Below are 19,377 nucleotides of genomic sequence, written 5' to 3'. Positions count from 1 at the left end.
ACAGCTACATACATATCACTAGGATGGCAATATAAATATCTAACTATTATGTGCCAGGCACCATTCTAGGTATTTCCACATGGATTAATTCAACTAATGTTCACATCCACCCAAAGACGACTATTATAGTCATTACACAGATGAGAAAATTAAAGCACAAAGATGTTATTTAAGCCTCCTAAGATGACGAAGTTAGGAAACTGGGAGTTGGGATTTGAAAATTAGCACCTCTTTCAAAATCCATACACTTACCCTCTACACTGACAATGAAAAGTAATCTAAAACAGTCTTCTTTCAGGACGAGATGGAAAAACATGTAACACTCTCCAAAAATTAAATGTTGATGACACGAAAAAACATTAGGTAGAATGAAGAAAACAGTGTGCATATATGAACTTATAAAAAATAGACAAACACATCTAGTAGATGAACATTCATAGAAAGTATACATATCAAATGTTAATGGTGACTATTTCGTTACATCTTTTCTAGTTTCAGTTTGCTGCAATGAACATTAAGTATTTTTATAATCAGAAGAAAATTGATGGCCGGGCGCGGTGGCTCACGCCTGTAATCCCAGCACTTTGGGAGGCCGAGGCGGGCGGATCACAAGGTCAGGAGATCGAGACCACGGTGAAACCCCGTCTCTACTAAAAATACAAAAAATTAGCTGGGTGCGGTTGTGGGCGCCTGTAGCCCCAGCTACTCGGGAGGCTGAGGCAGGAGAATGGCGTGAACCCGGGAGGCGGAGCTTGCAGTGAGCCGAGATCGCGCCACTGCACTCCAGCCTGGGCGACAGAGCAAGACTCCGTCTCAAAAAAAAAAAAAAAAAAAAAAAAAAAAAAAAAAAAAAAAGAAAATTGATAAAGCGAAACAAACATAGAAGGAAAGATATTTGTCATATATTTAATGTTATTAGAGAAGAGCCTGTTTCATAGATTATAAAGTTAGTGGTATCAAATGCAGGGGTGACAATGCCCTCTTATGATAATGGAAGGCTAGATATGAAAAGCTATACTGCAGGCTCCAGGCCATGCACCTTAACCAAAAATGGGAACATATGCTAGTTGGTGTAAGTCTGATGTGACATTTATAAATATGCCTGAAGTTTGTCTCTATGGACTTTGGAATTATGAGATAGGGATGTCCATGCCCAAATAGACTTCCTTGACTGAGTCTTGGCCACACTTCTACACGGAAGATGTCTTTCCTCTCTCCTATCTGTTTAGTCTTTCACCGTTCCATTTACCAGACTATGATCTCTTATAAAATAACACTGGTGAATGACAAAGGAAGACAGTTTCAATCGAACTGTTGTTAAATGTATTATTAATTATTATTAGCCAAATAAAATGATACAGAAAGTCAACTTTAATCTTTCTTCTTATTTTTTTATAGAGCAGTATAATCCAGTGATGCCATCAGAGATGTTATTGAGGTCTTTAGTGTTGTGCTTTTCTTCTTTCCAGTGATTATCTCCTTTCTCCTCCATTAATCTTATGAATGAGGTATTTTATTCCTCACGTCCAAAGTTACCTCTTCTACCTATACCCATTTTCAATTGCTTCCTTTGGGGTAGAATTTCTCTAAGAATAGATCCTTTGCCTTAAAAAAATGTATAGGATTTCCTCCCTTGAAAAACTTATCAAAATCTATCCTATTGTGTCAATAATCTTTTTTTAATAATGTATACATATAAAGTTTATTATTTCTAGTCTACAAACTCCTCGAGGGCAGGGACTGATTGTGGTAACTTTTTTTATTAGCCAGACAATGCTGAGAATGAAGAGAATGTACAATGAACACTGAATTTTTCACAAGTTAAACTATAAGCTCACAAATTTAATAAAAACTTCAGGAGACTGCTTGTCCTATGATTACCATAAGAGGAAAATGGTATGTAGTTCAATAGACCTTGAACTACTTGCAAATACATATGATTCAACAGCCATTTGCAATGTATTTTTTCCTCCAGAAGATGTCTTCTGCATATTTTAAGTCTAAATATAACATCTCAGCACAAGTTTCACCTTAACATTTTTAAGATGCCAAAGTGAACTATTTGCCCCATTTTTTGGTAGGATAGCAGTGTGACAGTTATTGAATTTATAACCCATTTACAGAAAAAAAGATGAATATACATGGATTAGAAAGATATTAATCATAAATAAAACACTAAATTATGGGATAACCTTTGATTCTTAATATCTTAAAATGATTTTGTTATAAACAAACATGTAGTTTCAGTTTACTCTGCTGCCTACATTCTAATGGTGGGAGAGGGGTGTAAGGCAAGGGAAAGACAAAACAGAGGACACAGAAAAGTAGCTTTTAAATCAAAATTGTCTTTCCTCTCTCCCAACTTCCTATACAAAAGGAAAACAATGATTTTATGGTTCCCACACTTAGAAACTTTTGTATTTACCATGGGACAAAAAATGTACTCACGATCGTATCTGGGGAAGGTCTGTTTCTATTTTGTGACCTGTATTTCTAAAAATTTGAATAGCAGCTTCTGCCACCTTGTCATCTTCCATTCTTAGGCACTGTAACAAGGACTCATATGTCTCTGCAGAGTGGAACGAGGTAGGATGTGTGAAAGACAGAACCTGAAAAAATAGATACAGCTTTAGAAGTACAGACAATTGTTTTAATCCATTAAAAAAGAAATACTTCCCGTGATAAATAAATAAATAAATAAATACATACATAAATAAATTCTGGGGTAAATATGCTAGCTACACAGAATAGAGATACCTCTCCTAGCCACCCTTGCAGTTAGTTATGGCTAATTAGACATTATCAGAAATACTGTGTGGTGTAGTAGCTCCCAGTTATTCTTTCACACAACTGACAGACAGCCTTTGTCCTATTTTCTTCTTCACCTCTTAGTCTACTCTGCTACTTAGAACACAAAACTCCTTTTTTATGGAATGTGATTTACAATATTAATAACTATTATCAGTTTATAAATATATTGTATTTAGATGAAGGAATGCTTACTTGAAATAAAACCTCCATACGTAATGACTCAATCTTTGTGTAATGTAAACAAAATGCTAACTCAGAGCTTTCTTTGACTGGCAAAAAGATAATCTATGAGAATTTTTTTTTTCTTTTTTTTTTTTTGTGACAGGATTTCACTCTGTCACCTAGGCTAGAGTGCGGTGGAACATCACAGCTCACTGTGGTCTCAGCCTCCTGAGCTGAGATTACAGGTGCACCAGCCCAGCTAAAAAAAATTTTTTTTTTTTTTTGAGACGGAGTCTCACTCTGTCGCCCAGGCTAGAGTGCAGTGGCCTGATCTCAGCTCACTGCAAGCTCCGCCTCCTAGTTTCACGCCATTCTCCTGCCTCAGCCTCCTGAGTAGCTGGGACTACAGGTGCCCACCACCATGCCCGGCTTATTTTTTGTACTTTTAATAGAGACGGAGTTTCACCGTGTTTGCCAGGATGGTCTCGATCTCCTGACCCCATGATCTGCCCGCCTCAGCCTCCCAAAGTGCTGGGATTACAGGCGTGAGCCACCGCGCCCGGCGTTTTTTTTTTTTTTTTTTTTTTTTGTAGAGATGAGGTCTAGCTATGTTGCCCAGGCTGGTCTCCAACTCCTGTGCTCAAGAGATCTTCCTGCCTTGGCTGGGATTACAGGCATAAACCACTGTACCAAGGCAAGAAAATATTTCAAGTGAAATCACTCATCATAATTATCAACAAAGAAGCCACTATTGTGAACTTTTAATTATGATTACAATACATAATTATTCCCTTATTATGACATGAGCACGAGCCTGTTCTTAAATAATTTTTAGCAAGTTAGATACATGTCTAAAGAGTTAACCTTCCATACAATTCATAACAATTCAGTTAGTGTAGTATCAAGATTAGGGAGGCAAATAGAGAAGCAGGGAGAAAGGGGAATGAGCAGGTGGGTCTTCATTAATTTTTCAATAAGCACTTATTTAATGGTCATTAAGTGCTACTGTCTCATTTGGCAAGGCTTGCAGTGATAATATTTACTTACGTGGTTTTGATTATTTATAGAAAACTGGAGAATTAAATTAGAAAAATGTAATAAAAACCAATCTATTAAAAAATGTTACCTTAAAGGTGGTTTCACTTTTAAGAGAACTTAAAAATACAACTCAATTACTAAAAAAATTAATTAAAATCTTATTCATGAGGCATCATATCAATTCTATCAATGAAATGATTTTTTTTTTTCTTTTGAGACAGAGTCTCACTCTGACGCCAAGCTGGAGTGCAGTGGCACGATCTCGGCTCACTGCAACCTCCATCTCCCGGGTTCAAGCGATTTTCCTGCCTCAGCCTCCGAAGTAGCTGTGACTACAGGCGTGTGCCACCATGTCTAGCTAATTTTTGTACTTTATTAGTAGAGACAGGGTTTCCCCATGTTGGCCAGGATGGTCTTGATGTCATGATCTGCCCGCCTCGGCCTCCCAAAGTGCTGGGATTACAGGCATTGAGCCCAGCTCAATGAAATTACATTTAAGAACCTCGGAATACGAGCCCATAATTCTTTTTCTATGTAACATCCATTGCACTGGTTTGTCTCTTCTCCTGTAAGTCACAGTGGTATCACGTCTCTTTGCCTTCAATTTCTTCCCTTCTTTTACTCAATCCAATGAAAGTTCTATCAAGGGCTGCAGCTGGTTGTAAGCCAGGTTAAAAGCTCGTGACAGTACCTTTCTTACCCAGTGGCACTCGACAATCTGGAACCACCTTGTCTCCCATTATTCCTCAAAACACCCCTTTTTTCTACTCATGCCAGTCTCCCAAGAATCCCACAAATATACCAAGAAATATTCCCTTTAATGATGATATTCCCTCCCCTAGATTTAGTCACATACCCTGTCCACTAAGTCTTAAGTCACACCTTGCTATTACTAAGAATAGATTGTACAGTAATCACTACTAAGCATAGAAGGCATGAAAATGATAAACAGTGAAACAAATATTAATTTATAATGTAAAATAATTACATTATATTATAACATAAAAATATTACTTTTACATAATCTGATTTCCAACACAGGTTTTAAATCTTTCAAATAGTTTCCTATGAAATAAGCCTGACTCTTGCATATCCTGAAGGGAAGGCAAATTATGACCCCAGAGAAATACATGGCAACAAAACTGTTTCAAAAATACCTTAAGAAGTTCAAGTCCTGAACGGATAGCTGTATCTGGACTTACACCCTCCTCTTCATCATCTGCTGTCCCTTCTATTGACTTATTCATCAATTTCACTAGTGCACTATAAAAAGAAGAAAATATAAATCAGTAACCACTAGAGTAGTAACTATATCCTAATCACACTGTGACTGAACATATATAGAACCTTAAAATATTAAATTCAAAGGAGTTTCTGTGAGGGGAAAAAGTTCAACCTTGTCATCTACTTGATAACTAAACTTCTACTTAGTTGATCCCCCTAAAAACCTTAATGTATTAAGAGTAACTCTTCTAAAAAATAACAAAACTAAAATTAAATGACACAACACACTGGTAATATATTCACATAAGTAATTTAATATTCATTTCCATATATACACAGATCATTTTCAGTTTTAAGAAAAACAATAATATAGTAGGTTAAGTGGGCAATGACAATTGACTCAAAAAAATACAAATAATAAACATATACATGGACAAATGAATTAATTGCTGGTAATTTACTGAATCAGTAACTATTTCTATAAACTTATAGCAAAGAAGCAAGTCATCAGAAGCATCATGCCATATTTATAAAGATTCATTAATTAGAAACAATTTAATTGTCAAAAATTAGGGAGTTAGTTTTTTCAAAATACCACCAGGAAATAGAATATTATCTGGTCAATAAAAATCAGATGTAGCAACATGGTACTATTTTAAGTAAAAACAAATGTGATTTCTGGTTTTGAGATCAGTAAACTGAAGAAGATATTACCCTATTATGAGAACATTCAATTATTATTACAAATGTTCAAAACAAGATTTGGTTAATTCTTTTTCCTTTGGTGTTATGTATAGGTCAAATTATTCATTTTTAAAAAGTACCAAATATGTATAGGATACAGATGAAATTATTTTCACTTATAAAAAATTAACAAAAATTATAAATATTCGTGGGGTACAGAGTGATGTTTCCAGACATATAATGCATGGTGATAAGATCAAGATAATTTGCATATCCATTATCTTAAACACTTATCATTTCTTTGTGTTGGGAACATTCAATATTGTCCTAGCTATCTGAAACTATGTTATTATTAACTATAGTCAGCCTACTATGCTATGGAACACTAGAATTCATCCACCCATCTAGCTGTAATTTTATATCCTTTTCTGTAATTTTGTATCTCTCTCTAATCCTCCCTTCCCACTACCTTTTCCAGCCTTTTGTTTCCTGTTCTATTTTTTGCTTCTGAGAGATCTACTTTTTTTTTAGCTTCCACCTACCAGTGAGAACATGTGGTATTTAACTTCTTGGTCCTGGCTCATTTCACTTAACATAATGTCCTCCAATGCCATCCACATTGCTGCGAATGACAGCATTTCATTCTTTTTTTATGGCCGAATAGTATTCCATTTATCTATGTACCATATTTTCTTTACCCATTCATTCCTTGGTGGACACAGGGTGATTCCAAATCTTGGCTATTGTCAATAATGCTGCAATAATAATGGGTGTACGGATATCCCTTTGATAAACTTATTTATTTTGGATGTATACCTAGTAGTGGGACTGCTGGACCATATGGTAGTTGTATTTCTTAGTTTTTTTGAGGATCCTCCACTGTTCTCCATAATGGCTGTTTAAACTAAGTTTAGCACATCCTTTCCTTTCTCCTCTTACAGCACAACAATTATTTTAAAATTCATTATCTTCAGTTAATCTGATAACATTTAAAAAAAAATAAATTGGTGTATATGTGTATAAACATTAACTTAATGTATAATATACCACACAATTCACTGAATTAAAATGTACAACTTAATGGTTTTTACTATATTCACAGGGATGTACTACCTAATTATAGAACATCTCATCACTATCCTAAGTCAAACCCCTTACCTGTTAGCAGGAACTCATTCACCATTAGTCCCTCCAGCCCTAGGCATTTACCAATCTATTTTCTCTCCTATACACTTGCCTATTCTGAACATTTCATATTAATGAAATCATACAATTTGATAGGGTTTAGCTGTGTCCCCACTCAAATCTCACTTTTAACTGTAATAAGCCCCACATGCCAAGGGCAGGGCCAGATAATTGAACATGGGGGCAGTTTCCTCTATATTGTTCTTGTGGTACTGAATAAATCTCATGAGATCTGATGGTTTTATAAAGGGGAGTTCCCCTGCACAAACTCTCTTGCCTGTCACCATGTAAGACATCCCTTTGCTGTTGCTTCGTCTTCTGTCATGATTGTGAGGCCTCCCCAACCATGTGGAACTGCAAGTTCATTAAAACCTCTTCCTTTATAAATTACCCAGTCTCGGGTATGGCTTTATCAGTAGCATGAGAACAGACTAACAAACAACTGTTATCCTTTGTGACTGACTCCTCTCAATTAGCATAATGTTCTCGACATTCATCCACACTGTAGCATGAATCAAGTGTAGCATCATTTAAATAAATTTCCAAATAATATTCCAGTATACGGAATTAAGATTCTTTTTTTTTTCCCCTTGAGACAGAGTCTTGCTCTGTCGCCCAGGCTAAAGTGCAGTGGCATGATCTCGGCTCACTGCAACCTCTGCCTCCCGGGTTCAAGTGATTCTCCCGCCTCAGCCTCCTAAGTAGCTGGGATTACAGGTGCCCACCACCATACCCAGCTAATTTTTGTATCTTTAGTAGAGACGGGGTTTTGCCAAGTTGGCCAGCCTGATCTTGAACTCCTGACCTCAGGTGACTCGCCTGCTTTGGCCTCCCAAAGTTCTGGGATTACAGGCATGAGCCCCTGCGCCCGGCCAAAATTTATTTATCCATTCATCAGCTGATGGACATTTAGGTTAATTCCATTTTTGGGGGATATTATGAATAATGTTGCTACAAACATTTATGTACAGGTTTTACATAAACATGTTTTTATTTTTCTTGAGTCTACACTTGAGTGGAACAACTAGGTCATATGGTTAACTCCATGTTTAACTTTCTGAGGAACTACCAAACTGTCTTCCAATGCAGTGTCACCATTTCATATTCCCACCAGGAATATGACAGGTTCCAGTTCTTCCACATCCTCACCAACATGTCTTTTTACTTATAGCCATCTCAGTGGATGTGAAGTGGTATCTCTTTGTGGAGAGAGAGATATATATATATATAAAAAACATTCTCACCTCCACAAAATATTGCTCTAAACCTCTTCTGTGGTCAATTCCCTACCCTCACCCTGGCAACCACTGGTTTGGTTTCTGTCGCTATAGTTTTGACTTTTCTAGAACTTCATGTATGTAGTGTCTGACATCTTCCATGTGACATAATGCTAATACTTTAGAGATTTATCCAACTTGTTGCATATAATCAGTAGTTTACTCCTTACTATTGCTGAGTATTCCATCATAATGAATATCCAATTACCCACTGATGAACTTCTGGGTATTTGTGATTTATAGGTATTACGAACACAGCTGCTAAAAGCAGTTAAACACAAGGGAATGTATGTTTTCTTTCCTCTTAGACAAATATCTAGTATTAGGATTCCTGGGTTGGATGGTAATGTTGTATGTACATTTAATGTAACAAGAAACTATTTTCCAATTCACCAACAATTAGTATGGTTAAAATCTTTAATTCTAAATATTCTAGTGAGTGTGTAAGTGGCATTTCTCATTATAATTTGAATTCTGACTAGGCGCAGTGGCTCACACCTATAATCCCAGCATTTTGGGAGGCTGAGTAGGGTAGGTCACTTGAGCCCAGACCAGCCTGGGCAACATGGCAAAACCCGTCTCTACAAAAAATACAAAAATGAGCCAGGTGTGGTGGTACACCCCTGTAGTCCCAGCTACTCAGCAGGCTGAGGTGGGAGGATTGCTTGAGCCCAGAAGGTCAAGACTGCAGTGAGCCATGATTGCATCACTGCACTCCAACCTGGGAGACAGAGCAAGACCCTGTGTCAAAATAAATACATAAAAATAGGCCAGCACGTTGGCTCATGCCAATAGTAATAGCACTTTGAAAAGGCTGAGGAGGGAGGACCGCTTGAGACCAGCCTGGGCAACGTAACAAAACCCCATCTCTACCAAAAAAATAAACAACAAAAATAAAAATAAGTTAGCCAGGCGTGGTGGTGTGTGTCTGTAGTCGCAGCTACTTGAGGTAGGAGGACCGTTTGAGCTCAGGAGGAGGAGGGTGCAGTGGGCTGAGATCATGCCACAGCACTCCAGTCTGGGTGACAGAGCCAGACTCCGTCTCAAAAAAAAAAATAGATAAATAAAATAAAATTGTAAAAATCTGAATTTGCATTTCCCAAATGAGTACTAATACTAACTGTCCTTTCTTGTGCTTATTTACCATCTTATCTAGTATCTGTTCAAATTTGCCCATTTTAAAACAAAGTCATTTGTCTTATTGAGTAGTCAGAGTTCCTTATATAGCCTGGATATAATACTTTACCAAATACATACTTTTCAAGTATTTTCTCCTAGTCTGTGGCTATTATGTGCCCTCTAAGAATCTTTGCCTACCCTATATGTTTTCTGGAAATTCTAGCTCTGACATTGTATTTTAAAGATTTATTCAATTTGAGAAAATTATTCCAGATTGAGCTTTTTATTAAGAAATCCTAGTAAACATTGCTTGAATTTAACAAAATTACAAGTGTGTTTCAAAAAAAATTCATAAATATGTGAATACCTATGATAGGTTCCATGCATATGATTATTTAATGAGTATTTATTAACTACCTGTCATGTGCCAAGTCTTAAGGTCTCTCTGAGAAATACAGTGTGAAATGAGAGACATAATCTCTGCTATCATTGTAATGTTGGTAATCACCAGTATAAGTCAAGGAGCTATAAGTGAAAGACCAAAGTCTTCAAACCAGGTTCACCGTCCTTCCTCTTATAAAATATTTTTTCTCTTTTGTAAATTAGATAAATAATATATACTTCACAGGGCTATCAAGATGCAAAAGATGATCACCAATCCAACTGCCTCTTCAAAACTGCTAGGGAAGTCTACGCTACACAACCACTGTTACAAATCTTCACCATTCTAACCGAAGTCTAAATACTCCCACTGAGCAACTTCATCTTGAACAGAAGGGAGAGTAGTAATGGAAGCCTTGAGTGAAAACTCTTCTAATTTTCCATACCTAATTTTCTAACCTCCTCTAACTTGTGTGTATTATTTTGTCCTGTCATAGGCTAAGATGTCGTTCTTTCCACTCTGCTTCCTTAGGAATGCTGCTCCCTCATACCTATATTCCCTTTCCCTTATCTGAAATCTGTCTTCAAATAGCACCTTAAAAAAAAAAAAAAAAAAAAAAAGATGGAGTTTCGCTCTTTTTGCCCAGGTTGGAGTGCAATGGCGCGATCTCGGCTCACTGCAACTTCCGCCTCCCAGGTTCAAGTGATTCTCATGCCTCAGCCTCCTGAGTAGCTGGGATTACAGGCACGCACCACCACACCTGGCTAATTTTTGTATCTTTAGTAGAGATGGGGTTTCACTATGTTGGCCAGGCTGGTCTTGAACTCCTGACCGCAGGTGATCCGCCCACTTCAGCCTCCCAAAGTGTTGGGATTACAGGTGTGAGCCACTGCACCCGACCTCAGCTAGCACCTTTTCAAGGTATTTAAACATTCAAAATTATTTAGCCAAAAACAGCAGCAGAAGATTCTTCTTCAAGCTTACTCCCTCCCTTTCCATCATCTTATTTTTCTCTGTTACTTTTCTTTTGAGGCTCAAACTCTGATTTTAGCTCAGTTTTTTTGTTTTTGTCTTATTTTGAGACACAGTCTCATTCTGTTGCCCAGGACAGAGTGAAGTGCCGTGATCTCAGCGCACTGTAACCTCTGCTTCCTGGGCTCATTCTTCCACTTCAGCCTCCCACATAGCTGGGACCCCAGGCACATGCCCTGGTGTCCTGCTAACTTCTGTATTTTTGTAGAGATGGGGTTTTGCCAATATTGCCTAGGCTCGTTTTGAACTCCTGGACTCAAGTGATCCACCCACCTCTGCCTCCCAAAGTGCTGGGATTACCACACCCAGTCTTCTCCTTTATTTTTATTAAGACGGAGTCTCGCTCTGTCACCCAGGCTGGAGTGCAATAACGTGATCTCGGGTCACTGCAACCTCCACCTCCTAGGTTCAAGTGATTCTCCAGCCTCAGCCTCCTGAGTAGCTGGGATTACAGTTGCATGCCACCACATCAGGCTAATTTTTGTATTTTTAGTAGAGACGGGGTTTTCACCATGTTGGTCAGGCTGGTCTCAAAGTCCTGACCTTGTGATCTGCCTGCCTCGGCCTCCCAAAGTGCTGGGATTATAGGCATGAGCCACCATGCCTGGCCCTCCTTTGCTTTTTATGTAAGGTTGGTGCTGTCTGCACTGATTGTCCCCACTGGTGCTGTCAATTTATCTCCTAAGCAGGGTTTAGAAGGGTGACAAGGCTATGTATCCCTTTAATATGCTCAAGCCTCAGTGTAGCCAAGTGGTACCTAGTGGCTTTCTGTCGAGCTGGGTCAGTAAAAAACAGACTCAGCAGTCTTCTCTGCCTAAGTAACACTGATCACCTCTGTGTACCATGATGCAGATGTTGGAAAGACTGTCCTATGCCTTCTGAATCCATGGCAATCTGGCTTTGTCCTTGCTACTCCACAGAAACTGTTCTGGTCATTGTGAATTTTTCCCATTTCCTAATCCAGTCGATGATTCTTAGTATTTAATCAACTTCTGGATACCATCTGACTCCTCCTTAGCCCCACTTTGGTTTCTGTGATAAAACTCTTTCCCAATTTTCTGCTTTTGACTATGTCTGCTTAAAACTTAAAAAAAAATTTAAGTCCATTATCTTCTGCCAGCCGCTTAATTGCTAATTTCCCTCAGGATTCAGTCCTCAACCCTTTCTTTTTTAAAATTTTACTTTTACCTGGGTTCCAGCCATCATTACAATGACTACTTCATTTTCATCTACTACCTATAAACCATTAACTAACTGTAGCACACATATGTCAAGGTATATGGACATATGTATGGGGGGGAAATGGATTATATTTAGAATGATTTTATATTAACCCCAATCCTTTCTTTCAAAATTCTAGGCCAGGCACGGTGATTCATGCCTGAAATTCCAGCAATTTGGGAGGCCGAGGTGGGCAGATTGCTTGAGCACAGGAGCTCGAGACCCGCCTGGCCAACATGGTGAAACCCCATCTCTACTAAAAATACAAAAAAGTAGCCTAGCATGGTGGCGCACACCTGTAGACCCAGCTACTCGGGAGGCTGAGGCAGGAAAATTGCTTGAACCCAGGAGGCAGAGGTGACGGTGAGCCAAGATTACGCCACTGCACACTCCAGCTCAGGTGACAGAGCAAGATTCCTTCTCAAAAAAAAAAAAAAAAAAAAAAAAGAGAAAGAGAAAGAAAAAGAAAGAAAAAGGAGAAGAGACGAGACGAGACTTAGGTATGGTGGCTCATGCCTGAAATACCAGCACTTTAGGAGGCCAAGGTGGGCAGATCGCTTGTGCCCAGGAGCTCGAGACCAGCCTGGGCAACATGGCAAAACTGCTTCTCTACAAAAGAACTTTTAAAAAATTAGCTGAGCATGGTGATGCACATCTATAGTTCCATCTACTCAGGAAGCTGAGGTCTGAGATTGCTTGAGCCTACACAACAGTGAGCCAGGATCGTGCCACTGCACTTCAGTCGGGGCGACAGAGTGAGACCCCATATCCAAAAAAGGAAAGAGAAAAAAAAATCTTAACAAAAAAGGGCTGGGTTTGGTGGCTCATGCCTATAATCCCAGTACTCTTGGAGGCAAGGTGGGTGGATCGTTTGGGTCCAGGAATTTGAGACCAGCCTGGATGGCATGGCAAAACCCCGTCTCTACCAAAACCAAACCAAAACAAACAAAAACAAAAAAAGCACGTTCACAAAATTAGCCAGTTGTGGTGGCATGGGTTATGGTCCCATCTACTCTGGAGGCTGAGGGAGGAGCATCACCTGAGCCCAGGAGGTCAAGGCTGCAGTGAACTATGATCATGCCACTCTACCCCAGCCTGGGTGACACAGCAAGACCTTGTCTCAAAAACAAAGAAAGAAAAAGAAGTCAATTTTGATTTTTTTATATGTTGAGAGATGAGAGATAGGGGTCTAGTTCCATTCTTCTGCTAGTCAGTTTTCCAAGCACAATATTGTAGAGACTATCCCTTCCCCCCTTGTATATTCTTGACAATTCTGTTGGAAATGAGCTGGCCAAAAAAGCACGAACATGTATCTGGGTTCTCAATTCTGTTCTTTTAGATGTGTCTAGTTTTTATGCCAGTATCATGTTGATTTGGTTACTGTAGTTTTGTAGCATATTTTAAAGTCAGGTAGTGTGATCGCTCCAGCTTTTGTTCTTTTTCCTCATATTGCTTGGCTATTTGAGTCTTTTGTGGTTCCATGTAAAAGTTAGGATTGTTTTTTCTATTTCCGTGAAGAATGTCATTTGTATTTTGATAGAAATTGCATTTAGTCTGTAAATTACTTTGAGTAGTACTGTCATTTTAAACAAGATTAATTTTGGCCAGGCATGGTGGCTCATGCCTGTAATCCCAGCACTTTGGGAAGCCAAGGCGGGCAGATCACCTGAGGTCAGGAGTTTGAGACCAGCCCGACCAACATGGAGAAACCGTGTCTCTACTAAAAATACAAAATTAGGCAGGTGTGGTGGCGCATGCCTGTTAATACCGGCTACTCGGAAGGCTGATGCAGGAGAATTGCTTGAGCATGGGAGGTGGAGGCTGCAGTGAGCCGAGATCACGCCATTGCACTCTAGTCTGGGCAACAAGAGCCAAATGCCGTCTCAAAAAAGAAAAAAAAAAAGAAAAATTAAAAAAAAAATCTTCCATTTCATGAGCATGGAATATCTTTCCATTTTTTGTGTGTTGTCTTTAATTTCTTCCATCAGCGTTTTAAAGTATTCCTTGTAATAGATCTTTCACTTATTTGGTTAAGTTGATTATTAGGTATTTAATATTCTTTGTAGCTATTGTAAATAAGATTGCTTTCTTGATTTTTCAGATTGTTTGCTGTTGGCATATGTAAATGCTACTGAGTTGTGTATGTTGATTTTGTATACTGAATTCATTTATCTGTTCTAACAGTTTTTCGGTGGAGTCTTTAGCTTCTTCTGTGATAATGTCATCTGCGAACAAGGCTAATTTGACTTCTTTCTTGCTAAATTTGGATGGCCTTTTTTTCTCTTGACTAATTGCTCTGGCCAGGACTTCCAGTAATTCGTTGAACAAAGGTGGCAGAAGTGGCTTCCATATCTTATTCCAGATATCAGATGAAAGCCTTTCAATTTACCCCATTCAGCACAATGTTCAGTGTGGGTGTGTCACATATGGCCTTTATTATTTTGAGGTATGTTCCCTCTATACCTATTTTGTTGAGGGTATTTATCATAAAGTAATGTTGAATTTTATTGAATGTTTTTTAAGTACCTATTAAAATGACTATACGGTTTTTATTCTTGGTTCTATTCATATGAATCATGTTTATTGATATATGATTTATGAACCATCCCTGCATCCCTGGGATGAATTCCATTTTATCATGATGAATGATATTTTTAATGTGTTATTGAAATCAGGTTGCTAGTATTTTTGAGGATTTTTGCATTTACGTTCATCAGTGATATGCCCCTATCCCTCACCCTCTAAAAAAATAAATCAAAATGGATTAAGACCTAGTGGATGAAACTACTAGCAGAAAATGCTAGGATAATGCTTAAAGACGTTGATCTGAGCCAAGTTTGTTTGTGTTAACATCCCAAAAGTACAGGCAACCAAAGCAAAAATAGAAAAATACGATTACATTAAGCTAAAATGGTTCTGCACAGCTAAGGGAGCAATAAAAAAAGCGAAGAGACAACCCACAGAATTAGAAAATATTTGCAAATTATCCATCTGTCAACAGATTAATAACCAGAACATAGAAGGAGTTCAAACAACTCAACTGCAAAATAACAAAACAAAACAAAAAAACACAAGACAGACAAAAAAATCAAAACCACACACAAAAATTCCAATTTAAAAGTGGGAAAAGAGGCCAGGTGCGGTGGCTCACGCCTGTAATCCCAGCACTTAGGGAGGCTGAGGCAGGCAGATCATGAGGTCAAGAGATTGAGACTATCCTGGCCAACATGGTGAAACCCAGTCTCTACTAAAAAAAAACAAAAATCAGCTGGGCATGGTGGCGTGCGCCTGTAGTCCTAGCTACTTGGGAGCCTGAGGCAGGAGAACTGCTTGATCCTGGGAGGCGAAGATTGCAGTGAGCTGAGATGGCGCCACTGCACTCCAGCTGGCGACAAAGCAAGACTCCAGCAAAAAAGAAAAAAAAAAAAAAAAAAAAAAAAAGGCTTTTTATCAACAAGACAGGGAATAACAGATGCCGGCAAGGATGTGGAGAAAAGTGAACCCTTGTACACTGTTGTTGGAAATGTAAATTAGCATAGCCACTAAGGAAAACTGTATGGAGGTTCCTCAAAAAACTAAAACTAGATCTACCATATGATCTAGCAATTCCACTACCAGGTATATATTTTTTAAAAAGGAAATTAACATATTGAAGAGATATCTGCACTCCTATGTTTATTGTGTCACTATTCACAATAGCCAATATGGAATCAACCTAAGTGCACATCAACGAATGAAGAAAGAAAATGTGGTATATATGTACAATGAAAAAATATTCAGCCATAAAAAAAGAACGAAATCCTGCCATTTGTAGCAATGCGTATGGAAATGGAGCTCATTACGTTAAATAAAACAAGCCAAGAACAAAAAAACAAATATTGCATATTCTCAGTCATATGTGGGAGCTAAAAATGTGAATCTCATGATGACACACTAGACTGGTAGTTAAAAGAAGCTGGGAAGGGTGAGAAAGGGGGAATGAAGAGAGGTTAATTAATATAGAACAACTAGTGTTTTAGAGATTGGGAGAGTGACTGTAGTTTAATAGCTAGAAGATAATTTGAATGTTTCTAGCATAAAGATGAATATTTACGGTGATGTATATCACCAATACACTCATTTGATCTTCACAAACTGTATAAATGTATTAAATTATCAGACATAGCTGAAATACATGTACATTTATTATGTTATGGGCTGACATGTGTTTCTCCCAAATTAATATTAATTCTAATCCCTGGTATCTCAGAATGTGACTGTATTTAGAGACAGGGCCTTTGAAAAGATAATCAAGGTAAAATAAAACTGAATGGGTGGGGCCTAATCCAATAGGACTATTGTTCTTATAAAAGATTAGGACATAGACATGCTGGGTGCACAGAGAAAAGACCAGGAGAGAACACAGTGCAAAGGAAGCCATCTGCAAATGAAGGTGAGAGGCTTCAGGAAAAAAATTAAAAATTGCTGATACCTTGGATCTCAGCCTTACACCTCCAGAACTGTGAGAAAATAAATTCCTTTTGTTCAGGCTAGGCACTTTGGGGTATTTTGTTATGAAAGCCCTAGCAAATGACAATCAGCATTTCAATACAGCCACATCAGTGATTCACCTAAGGTGAAACAAACAGTGAAGCTTGGGCACTGGAACTAATCTCTGAATTCTAAGTTGTTTGGAAAAAGAACCAACAAGTGCTGCACAGTAACTCAATATGGAAAGATATATAGCTTATCTACTGGAAAAATGATTGGTGCAAGAGAAAAGCATTACCAGAAGTTTGAAAAGTCTGAAATCATGAGAATATGTAATAAAAAATCAATAGCTCTTAACTAACGTCTATGATGCCAGGCTGCTTACCTTTATATACAATCTCAAATTAACATAATCATCCACCACGATTTTATGCCCACATTAAAGTTGAAAATAAATGAAATTCAAAGACTTTATCCAAAGCCACAAAGTAGACTTATGTTTTGAAACCAAATTTGTCTAAAGATAATCCTGTCCTCTTTCCAATGTATCATTCTGTTCTCACACATTAAATGAACAGTGGTATAGTATGTACTACAGAATATTGTAGGGCCATTAAAATGCTTAAGCAAACTGAGAGGTTGGTCAACAGCCACACAGATCTAAAATATTCCTTTTTCTATCTTACTCTTTGTTCTAAGTTTTCTTTAATGAGAACGCGTAAGCTAAAAATAAACACAAGAACTCTTTAAAAACAGAAAGCATTAAATAAAGTCAAAGATCATAAAATGAGAAGGCTTTCCCTTCAACTGGAATGATGTACACCCCTGTGATTAAAAAGAGACATACGGAGGTTTTTAGGTATCTTTAGGAGCCCAGAATTTAAATTAACAACAATTGTAGTTTCAGATTATTATCTGTTTTTGAGTGAATATACTTCTTGGCTTACCTTATGGCTTCTGAATCAATGTGCACAGGTGCGATTCTTTCCAACAGAAATTTGACCATCTCTAGAAAAGGATTTGTTGGTTGCTTAGGATTTGCAAGTTTCCGGGCTATTTCTCTCTATAGAAGAAAAAGAGTTTTACCAAAAATGTGATTTGCTTTCATATTTTTGAAAAGAAAAATGACTGTAGGCCAAAAGAAGGAACTGAAATATTCAAAACCAGCATAAGTGGTTAAGAATTGTCTGCTCTAGACCCTGACTAAAAATTTTACACTCACCAAGCAATGACTGCAAAATCTGGACAGCAGAGAAAAGAAGTGTATGATGTGGTTTCTGAGTGAACACAGTCTTGCCTCACAATTCTTTGATGAAAATTATTGGCTAATATAGGAACCTTTTTTTTGAGACAGAGTCTAACTCTGTCACCAGGCTACAGTGCAGTGGCACGATCTCGGCTCACTGCAACCTCCACCTTCTGGGTTCAAACGATTCTCCTGCCCCAGGCTCCAGAGTAGCTGGGACTACAGGCACAGGCCACCATGCCCAGCTAATTTTTGTATTTTTGTAGAGATGGGGTTTCACCATGTTGGCCAGGCTGGTCTCGAACTCCTGACCTCAAATGATCCACCTGCCTCGGCCTCCCAAAGTGCTGGGAATACAGGTGTGAGCCACCACGCCTGGCCTATTGCAACCATTTTAATACTCTAATTTAGAATAAAAATAATTTGTACTTTTATGGGTATGCTTTATTGGTTTTAATTATTTCATAATTTGACAGAATACTGTGTTTTGTTTCAGTTAATTTTTTTTTTTTTTCCTTTTTGGAGCCAGAGTCTTGCTCTGTCAGTCACTCAGGCTGGAATGCAATGGCGCAATCTTGGCTCACTGCAACCTCTGCCTCCCAGATTGAAACAACTCTCCTGCCTCAGCCTCCATAGTAGTTGGGATTAAAGGTATGCGCCACTATACCCGGCTAATTTTGTATTTTTAGTAGACACGTGGGTTTGTCATGTTGGCCAGGCTGGTCTCGAACTCCCAGCCTCAGGTGATCCACCCACCTCGGCCTCCCCAAGTGCTGGGATTACAGGTGTGAGCCACTCGCGCCTGGCCTGAATATGTATTTTTTAAAAAACAAATTAACTGGCCAGGCGCGGGTGGCTCATGCCGGCAATCCCAGCACTTGGGGAGGCCGAGGTGGGTGGATCAACCTGAGGTCGGGAGTTTGAGATCACCCTGACCAACATGGAGAAACCCCGTCTCTATTAAAAATACAAAATTAGCCGGGCTTGGTGGCGCATGCCTGTAATCCTAGCTACCTGGGAGGCTGAGGCAGGAGAATTGCTTGAAACTGGGAGGCAGAGGCTGCGGTGAGCCAAGATCGTGCCATTGCACTACGGCCTGGGCAACGAGCAAAACTCCGTCTCAAAAGAAACAAAAACAAAAACATATTCATACATATATAAATACTTGCAAAATTTTTCAGTTCTGGAAGAACCTAGATGGAGGATAAATGAGAACCCTGCACACCCCTACAATTTTTTTTATAAGTTAGACATATAATTATGGAAGGCTAATAGATGACCCCAATAATAGAAGTAACTCTCAGCCAGGCGCACTGGCTCACGTATGTAATCAAAACACTTTGGGAGGCCAAGGCAGGTGGATTGCCTGAGCTCAAGAGTTTGAGACCAGTCTGGGAAACACGGCAAAATCCTGTTTCTACCAAAAAGTACAAAAAATTAGCCAGGCGTGATGGTGCATGCCTGTGGTCCCAGCTACTCAGGAGGCTGAGGTGGAGGGCGGAATCACTCGAACCTGGTAGGCGGAA

General features: G+C 38.6%; 1 protein-coding gene across 1 annotated transcript in view; it reads right to left on the bottom strand.

Annotated features, from left to right (window-relative positions):
- Positions 1–19,377, bottom strand: part of LOC105487964 (PDS5 cohesin associated factor A) — a 170,830-nt gene that overhangs the window by 57,901 nt on the left and 93,552 nt on the right. The window contains exons 17-19 of the mRNA XM_071093702.1: positions 17,553–17,668; positions 5,169–5,274; positions 2,449–2,609 (exon numbers count right to left, since the gene is read on the bottom strand). Of these exons, the coding sequence (XP_070949803.1) occupies positions 2,449–2,609; positions 5,169–5,274; positions 17,553–17,668 (383 nt within the window). The remainder of the gene's footprint in view (positions 1–2,448; positions 2,610–5,168; positions 5,275–17,552; positions 17,669–19,377) is intronic.

The sequence above is a fragment of the Macaca nemestrina genome, chromosome 3, assembly GCF_043159975.1.
Source record: "Macaca nemestrina isolate mMacNem1 chromosome 3, mMacNem.hap1, whole genome shotgun sequence".
NCBI classification, from domain to species: domain Eukaryota; kingdom Metazoa; phylum Chordata; class Mammalia; order Primates; family Cercopithecidae; genus Macaca; species Macaca nemestrina.
This window is presented reverse-complemented; position numbering and strand designations above follow the sequence as displayed.